The 9,213-nt window shown below is 32.3% G+C and overlaps 1 protein-coding gene across 4 annotated transcripts; it reads left to right on the top strand.

Moving 5' to 3' along the window:
* The first annotated feature begins 1,001 nt into the window (after positions 1-1,001).
* On the top strand, positions 1,002-6,310 carry LOC100818495 (mediator of RNA polymerase II transcription subunit 19a). Of its 4 annotated transcripts, XM_041010747.1 has the most exons (8): positions 1,002-1,129; positions 3,562-3,610; positions 4,517-4,803; positions 4,962-5,201; positions 5,457-5,516; positions 5,666-5,819; positions 5,915-5,981; positions 6,088-6,310. In XM_041010747.1, exons 2-6 carry the CDS (start codon positions 3,580-3,582, stop codon positions 5,714-5,716), a joined length of 669 nt encoding a protein of 222 aa, XP_040866681.1. In that variant the 5' UTR covers positions 1,002-1,129; positions 3,562-3,579; the 3' UTR covers positions 5,717-5,819; positions 5,915-5,981; positions 6,088-6,310. The 4 variants fall into 4 exon arrangements, with proteins under 4 accessions (XP_040866681.1, XP_003548527.1, XP_006598921.1 ...); XM_003548479.5 differs by having other exon boundaries at positions 5,915-6,310; XM_006598858.4 differs by having other exon boundaries at positions 1,007-1,129; positions 3,544-3,610; positions 5,915-6,310.
* Positions 6,311-9,213: the final 2,903 nt, after the last annotated feature.

Here is a 9,213-nt window from a genome sequence, read left to right as displayed (position 1 = left end):
TTTGTATCAGGTCGACACACATCACTCTCCTCTAATGTCTAAGCAAACACACATTTAATTAACTTGATTTAAATTTATCAAAACGAGCAAATAAAAAGACCATTAAAGATGTGTTTGCATCCAACCTAAGTTTGAAGAAAGTATCATCTTATTTGTTTTTGTCTCGAACGACGTGTTACATCGAATCAGTCGAAGATCCAAACATGCACTAAATATGATTGGATGGAATTTCTTTCCCACTCAATCTTAAACCAACCCACATCTTCTATATATCTACTTTTTAACAAAATTTAGAAAAATTCATGCAAAAATATAAATTTTTTAAAAAAATAACAACAAACGCACGTGGGCTTTTTCACAACTTCTTGTCATAATTCCACACTAACAAGATGGGGTGTTTGTTGTACTTAAAAACCTTTTTTTTTTAAAAAAAAAAAACACCTTTGTGTCTACTAACAAAAACAGAAAAATCTCCTATGCACACATTCCGCTCCATTGTCCGAAATAGTCCAAAGTTGGCTATTGCCGTAAATTGACACCTTATCCAATAGCAGAAGCATAATCCAAGGGTAAAATCGAAAATTTACAGAAACTTAGGGCTGAATATAAATTCAGAGGTGGCAACTGGCATCGGCAAATAGAAGAGAGAATTTTGGGTTTTGCTGTTTTTTCTTAACACTGAGAAGAAAAAACAGAGAAACACAAACACGAGCGAAGGAAGGAAGAAAACAGTTTGTTCCAGAACTGAACCCAAAGATCTTCTCTTTACGTGCTCATGTGAGGACCCAATTCTTCTTCTTCTTCTTCCGCTGCTTGGATCTGCACTTTTCGGTCTTTTCTTTCATTCCCGCACGCGAACTCCTTCACGGGTCAATTCCAATTTTGCTTTGCGCGCTGTTTTTTTCCCGCACCACAAAAGGTTCCTCTTTTCTTCGCAATCTCGAGTACCCTTTTGAAAAAAATGAATTTCTTTTCGCTCTAACAATTCCAATTTTGCGCAGCTTTCGCGGAAGTATTTGTTCGGTGGGTCGAAGGTCGAGAAAGGTTCTAGATTGGGGGCGTGGCTTTGGTTCGTTTCAATTCGGAAGGGTTTTACTTGCTTCGAAACCCACAATTCGCGTCACTTCTTGTGAGTTCTCTTTACTGTTTCAATTCCTACATGACTTTTTTTCTTTGTTTTTGGGGTGTGTATGGTGGTGTTGATTTTTGCCAGTATTCTGCTAAACAGCACTCTTTGAGAAGTTGTTGAATTTGTTGCTATTGTTTTTTTTTTTTTTGAACGTTGCGTTTGAATATTTCTCAAAGGTGAAAATTGAGAGTGGGGATTAGCAAACGCTTTATGGTTGAAATCGATGCAGATTTGGGAAAACTGTTTGAAATTAGTGTTAGTATTCCAAAATTCGTATTTGTTTGTGTGAACTTTACTGTTTTTCTTTCATAGATTTTTTTCCCCCATTGCCTTTCGTGGTCTTCGAGGACTAACCTGGTCACAAGGTGGTGATTAAGTAATGCCCTGTTAAGATTGGTGACTGTAGGGTTTGAATTCTAGACGTTTCTGGTAAAAATTTGTGGAAGGATACAGTCTACTTCCGCTGCCGGTCATGATTGAGTTTTTTTTTTTTTTGAAAGCAAAAACTTTTATCTTTTTAAAGCTTAATCAATCAAGTTCCTGTCACCTTAATGAAAATTAAAGGGAAAAGCATGAATTTGAGTTATTGGTATAGGCGAAAATAAAGTAATTACAACTAATCATCTATGTTTTAAGCACAGTAGTTAATAACGCGCTATGGTGGTGCTATAGTGGGATAGCAGAGTGGAGTAGCCTTGGGCTGCTATGGGATTCAAATAGTAGAGCGGTTTTCATTTTCAACAACGGCCAAAATAACGGCTTTTTGTGTACTATAGCGGTGCTACCAAGATAGCAGCTTTTGGTGCACTAACGCTACCAAAGTAACCCATTTTTTTTACCCCTGGAACATCATTGTTAATCATCTGAGTTGTAAGCTTTCTAGTCAATAGTGCACTGTGGTGGTGCTACAGCCGGATAGCAGAGTGGATTAGCCTTGGTCTGCTATTGGATTCAAATAGTAGAGCGGTTTTCAATTTCAACAACGGCCATAACGGCCAAAATACCAGCTTTTTGCGCGCTATAGTAGCGCTACCAAGATAACGGCTTTTGGCGTGCTAAAGTGGCGCTACCAAAATAACCCATTTTTTTCACCCCTAGAACATCATTGTTAATCATCTGAGTTTTAGGCATAGTAGTCAATAGCGCACTATAGTGGTGCTACATCAGGATAGCAGAAGGGCTGCTATTGGATTCAAATAGTAGAGCGGTTTTCAATTTCAACAACAGCCAAAACGGCCAAAATAACGGCTTTTTGCACGCTATAGTGGTGCTACCAAGATAACGACTCTTGGCGCGCTAAAGTGGCGCTACCAAAATAACCCATTTTTTTACCCCTAGAACAACATTGTTTGTTTATTTTTGGGGTAAAATATTCCACAAAAAGTTACCTTTGTTTGACCTCTATTTCTTCACACTTTACACAACTACTTTTTATCATGTATTACCTTCTTCTTCCTATAGACTTCCCAATTCATATTTTTCCTTTTTTTTATATCTAATTTGTTATGTTCTCTTTTTAATTAATTTCACCATCATCTTTCATTTTTTGACTTCATTACCATGTTCTTATTGCTCTTAGATTGATGGTGCCGTAAATTTACCACGAATTTCTTTAATTTTGGGTTTTTCATTTTTTTATTTATTTATGTCTAGTATAAATTATTTACTTTGTATTATAATATTTAAAATAGCGATCATCGTGCTATCTCACTATCCGAGATTGATAACAGATCATGGTGCTATCTCGCTATCAGAGATTGATAACAGACTTAGCTGCTACGTGCCACTATCCAAGATTGATGACTATGGTTTTAAGGTTATTTATTTCCATGAAATGAGCAAAAAGGATATCTGCATTTATTTGGATATCAGCTACTCATTTGGCTACTCAAGCACAGCCTTCTAGAAAACCCTAAATTTTTAGTTTTTGAGAATTCATTGGTTTTTTTCCTTCATTTTATATTTGGATTATAAATGAACCATAGTATCCAAATGAATACGTCCTTTGATTATATATTTGGCACGTTAATTTTTGTATTTTTAGATCATTATCAATGGCGCATATATCAGAATAGTGGTGTGGAGTGGCCATGGGCTGCTACGAAGTTTGATTAGCCATGCGCTTTTGAATAGCATCACAGATGCTGCAATTATGGCCGTAGTGCTAGAGTCAGGTTTTATGAAGTTGTTTTAATTCTATAAATTTGTGTTTTTTTAAATGCTTTTGTGGATACCTTATCCACTCTTGTTGTATTTCCCTTATTTTTTCTTTAATATAATTTTTACCTTTCTGTAAAAAAACTCTGCCCTTATATGGAGAGCCTATATTTATTTTGAAATCTTGCAATTGAAACCTCTTTTGAGTTTTGACATTTATGGATGAAAGATACCTTGTGTCATCTAATAAATTGCAGTTGTTAATGGTTCAACAGCTCATGAAAGATTGACTCATGGACCCTGAAGGCAAAAAGTTTGGAGGAGGTAAAAAGTTGGTTACATTAGTGCTCTACATTATGTTATTTTATACAAATCTTTGTTTGTTGTCTAATGTTGTGTTATTATTATTATAGTCCTGATCTCCTATCTGCTTGGCATTGACTGTACAAGTTATCCAATTGGTGTTACTTAGTTAAATTTTCAAACAGCTAGTATTTTAACTTGAATGGTATCTTCATTTGCCCCTATATCATAATTTTAACTTAGTCAATTAGTGCCTGTTGAAAAATTTTCAAATTGAATGGAAAAGGGAAAAGGGAGAATATATTAAGTAATAAGAATGAATTTTCGTTAGACTTTATGATATACAATACTAACTTGTACTCCTATTATACTAACAATCTGGATTGATGAGATGGAAGATTCATTGCTTAGCTGAAAGATAGCATGAGGATGAATTATTTTCAATTCAACTTTTGTGAAATTTGTTTTGCCTTTTCTTTTTGGCATTATATTATTGGCTTGGACATACATTTGTCATAAATTTTCTCATTTAACATAAAAATTGATATCAGCATGTACTTTGATTATATATTTTTGTACAAAAACTCTGTTACTATAATCTTCAACTTTGGTATATAATAGCTTTATGCATGAACCCACATAACAAAACATGTTATGTTTACAGAAACTCATAGTTTGCTATTAATTTATTTTATAAGTGCTTAAATGTGATTATTTCCTGGTATATGGATGAATTTATTGGATAAAAAGAAATTGGACTGTGTTGATATAAAATTACTCTAAGCATTTGTTCAGGATTTTGAGTCATACTTAAAAATTGCCCTGCAAGCTTCCCTTTTTAAAAAATTGTTGTATTTTCTTGTGTGTGTGTGTGTGTGTGTGTATATTTTTGTTTGTTATTAATACTGTGGGTGTTTGAACCTTTAGGACCAAGGGAATTGACTGGTGCTGTGGATCTTATAAGTCATTTCAAATTACTGCCCCACTATGAGTTTTTCTGCAAGAGGCCTCTCCCTGTGTCAATCGCGGACACACACTACCTTCACAATGTTGTAGGAGACACAGAAATAAGAAAAGGAGATGGGATGCAATTGGATCAACTTATTCAGAATACATCTTTCAGAGATACAAATGCTCGTATACAGCCTTTTGACCTAGATGTTCTCAAGGAAGCTTTTCAATTACGGGAAACAGCTCCCATTGATTTGCCTGCTGTAAGAAATTTTCTTTGATTTTGATCATACTTAATTTGCTTTTCTTGCCGAAATCATTTGACATGCTATCACTTTTTTCTTTTAAAAATTAGTTGAATGTGTTTTTTTTTTTACATATATGAATGCCGCTTATTCCTTGTTTTTTTCCTCCCTAATAGGCAGAGAAAGGGATTCCAACTATTGCAGGAAAATCAAAAAGTGAGAATAAAGACAAGGAGAAGAAGCATAAAAAGCACAAAGACAAGGACAAGGATAAGGATAGGGAGCACAAGAAGCACAAGCATCGTCATAAAGACCGTAGCAAAGACAAGGACAAGGATAAGGACAGGGACAAAAAGAAAGATAAAAGCGGACATCGTGATTCCAGTGCTGATCACTCAAAGAAACACCATGAAAAGGTTGAGAAATTTTAGATAGCTGCATCTACATTGTTCACATTGAGAGTAAATAGTGTTATAAAAGTCCTTCCATGCCATAACATTGAAAACAATTGAGTAAATAATGTGTTACTCAATTGTATTGTGATTTAAGATCCGGTGATGGACATCTATTTCATTTAGCATTTTAAAAGGGATTTTGCTCGTCATTTTATTTAGACATGTTGCAAACATTTAGTTTTATTTATTAATCTTTTTTAATTCTCTATATTTCAGAAACGGAAGCATGATGGAGACGATGATGTTAATGATGTGCACAAACACAAAAAGAGCAAGGTAATAAAGGAAAGACGCCTTGTCTAGGATAAGCCTCCACCCATTTTTTTCTCTGTTTCTATACATTTCTGAAATGTCTTATCTCTTCGTGGTTGATCATGTCCAATCTTTAATGAACTTTTCTGTTCAATTTTCCAATTTCTTTGCAGCATAAGAGCTCAAAGATTGATGAATTGGGGGCAATTAAGGTTGCAGGCTGAAATGGTTTCGTACAGTAGTTCACTTCTTTTCCTCAATTGGTTGTTGTCATTTGTTAAAATTTAGAGGGGTCTTTCAATTGACATTATCAAATTTCTTGAGGAGGTACTTCATTACATTTGCCACAATCTTCAATTTATCTTCACCAATCGTTGAAGGCTTATTATTAATATATGATAACAATGTTTATTTTCTTGCAGGGTAGCTAGTGATCTGACTAAAGATTATCAAGATGGTGAATTCACCTGATGAAGGAAAAGGATGCAGGTAAAATTGGATGAAGATAAAACTTTTTTTTCCCTTTTGTACAATAACAATTACCTTATAGGATTGCCAGTAATTTGCAAAACTTTGGTCTTCTTCCTTTTCCCAGTCTTTTGGAGCACTGGATATCTCAACATGTATACTTTATTTTGGTCTTTTAAAAAATATTTTGTAGTGTTCTAAATTAATTGGTAGTTTAAACTAGAAGTAACAGTTTCTTGTTTAGGTTAACTGAATTTAACTATGGGGGGTATGTACATTGATTGCATTCCCCCATATCATGTATCTAACAGTTGAATGCCCCATGCCTTGAATGTATGCCTTGACCTCAATCATATATTATCCACTATTGTGTATGTTGATCAGTGTGGTGACACTACTGTCACTGTAAAAGGTTCATCAGTTACCTTTGAATGAGATGGGATGTGCCTCTCCAACAAATGGCTAGTGTTAACACACTCTACTATGAATGTGTTACTTTTATGTAACCTCTTGACTATTTATTTTTTGCATGTACTCAAATAGCCAGCTCTAAGGTGTATAGGCAACTGAGGCATGTGTGTATTGTTTTTTGGTAGTGGTATGAGATTTTTTTTATAATATATATATATATTTTAAAAAATCAATATTGGGTTGAGAATATTTTTATAAAATTATATTATTTTTTGAAAATATTTTAGAATTTTATTTAACTCCTATAGTTGATAGTTATTAGTTAGCCTCTTGATTTAATGCGTATTATGTTTCCATAAAAGAATCTTTTTACAACAGTAATAATTCGTCGCTCGCTCTCTATATATTTTACAAAATGGTAATGTTAGGAGTGATTTAGTTATTTTATTAATTGAGAAATGTTTAATTTCTATTTTTCATTATACAAAACTAATAATGGATTTTGTATGATACATTTTTTTAAAAGAATATATTTTATATTTTTAAAAAGGTCTTGATGTAAATTTTGTTTAAAGTCTTGAATATCCTTGAGTCTGCCTTGTACTGAAATGAGCTGATTTTCAAACTATTTCTCAACAACGAACAAGTTTAGCCAAGCCAAATAAATGCCTGGGTGAACTTGAAAAATAAACTATTCATAAGATTTTTGTGGACTTTTTTGCGAAAGCTACATATATATTTAGTCAATGAAATTTTCTACAGTATATTATAACTTTTAAATAGAACTAACTGCTCCCGTAGTTTACTACCACTTCTACGAAATTCCATAGATTTGATTTTTTTTTTAATGCCCCCATAGGCATAAAGGAAGAAATACCCTAGGGAGAATATGCTGGAGTTTAAGGCCGAGTAATCCATTTAGCTAGAAAAAAGGCCAAGTAATCCATGACAATCTTACGGGCCTTTCTATTTGCAATCCCTTTTTCCGCCTCAAACATTTCTTTTGTCATTTAAAACCTTCACCCTCTTTTCTCTGTCCTTGCCCTCCTCTTGCACCTCTTCTTTCAACGCCGCCAATCGGGTGGTGGCTGGCGTGGTGGCTGCCGTCCTCCCCCTCTCGGTTTTTTAGTATCCTTGCCTTCTATTGTCATCGCTGACCTCCTTCCCATCCTCATCCCCAACCCCAATGCCAGTGTTAGTGCTGAAATTAATTTTATTTTTTCTTGTTGGATAGTGGATTTTCTAGAAACTAATTTCTGAAACTTTAGCTTTTAGTTTATTGAATACATTCCGAAAAGTGAATTATGAAAGTGTAAAAAAAAAAATTAACACTTATGATCCACTAAAAAAATTACGCATCCAGAAACAAATTTTTGGAAGCCATGTATTAGTATGAAATTAATGATTATCAGCTTGCACTGCAAGAAATGTGTAAGCACAATTGGAGATTAGGAGCATGTTTGTGTGTACATTTTTAATATAATTTCTATCTTTCTAATGCATAAAATGCAAAAGTAACAATTTTGTCACTTCTGCGTTTTTATGCCTCAAAGAGAATGAAATTTCGTTGCAACATTTTATACAAATATACGCTACATTGTTATTGCATGTCAATTCTTTCAAAAATAATTGGAACTATTAAAATTTTAGCACTTTCAGAATTAGTTAAATATATTTAAGGAAAGGTATTTTTTTAAGAAAATAAAAAATTACAGAAAGAGGATGCAAAGAGAAATGATTTTTTTCACCCAAATAACGCAAAATGGAAAAATACCATTCTCCAACATTATTTTTCCTTTCTACCAATTTTTTTCAACCCGACTTCCCATGAATGTTTTTGTTTTTAGTTACGTTAGGAAGTTGGGATTTCCATCCCAACTTCTTAACAGTGGCATTTTTTTTCTGGTTATATATTTTAAAAATTATTAATTATAATTATTTTCTAAATTTTATGTATAACTAAAGTTTATCATATACAAAAAAAAATTATATTTGTGATTAAAATATACATTGAAATTATCTGTTGGTACAGAGTTAGTCGATTTTCTGGATACCGTTATTGTTTTTTCTCCAGGAAAAGAAGTTCATGACCCATGAATATTACATATTTTTTGAAATTTATTCATTAAGTAATTTGTAACTAAAAAAATTAATTAATACTTTGTCCATTGTTTTTTTTAAATGAAACTAATTATCACAATTAATAAAACAAACTTGAAATTAAAACAATTCATTATAATTAATTGAAAATTTTACAATAAAGGAAGAAATTAATCTCGCAAGTGGCCTCCAATGAAATATTACAATAGCTGTTAATTAAATCAAGCTAACAAAAATAATGAACAAGTTTGTTAAATTATTTCTCATTATCATTTTTTTTGTTTCAATTGTTGTAATAGTTATTTAAATTATTAACAACTTTTCAATAGCAATGATGACTATTATAAATTGTGATAATTAAGTTTAGGTTTAAATATGTTTTTAGTTATTTAAATTTGAGTCATTTTATTTTTTGTCCTTCAAATTTGAAGTTATTTTTTTAAGTACTTGAAATCCACAAAATATTATTTTGAGTTATTGTGTAAGTCAAAACATAAAATAAGAGATTCACACTTTGAAATAAATTTTGACAGTCAAAATCTGATTTCTATTTTATATTTTAAAGTATGTTTCTAGAGGTTGAAAACTCTCATAATCAAGTTAGTAACAAAAATTTAAAAGGTCGTTAAATGCTTTAAAAATTGTTTTAATTTTTTATTGACTTGAATCTGATAGTTTGAAACCGTCAAAATATCTTACTTTAATATATAAAATAGAAAATCAAATTCTGATCGTAAAAAAT

Source organism: Glycine max, chromosome 16, assembly GCF_000004515.6.
Source record: "Glycine max cultivar Williams 82 chromosome 16, Glycine_max_v4.0, whole genome shotgun sequence".
NCBI classification, from domain to species: domain Eukaryota; kingdom Viridiplantae; phylum Streptophyta; class Magnoliopsida; order Fabales; family Fabaceae; genus Glycine; species Glycine max.
Note: the sequence above shows the minus strand (reverse complement) of the source record. Positions and strands in the feature narration are given on the sequence as shown.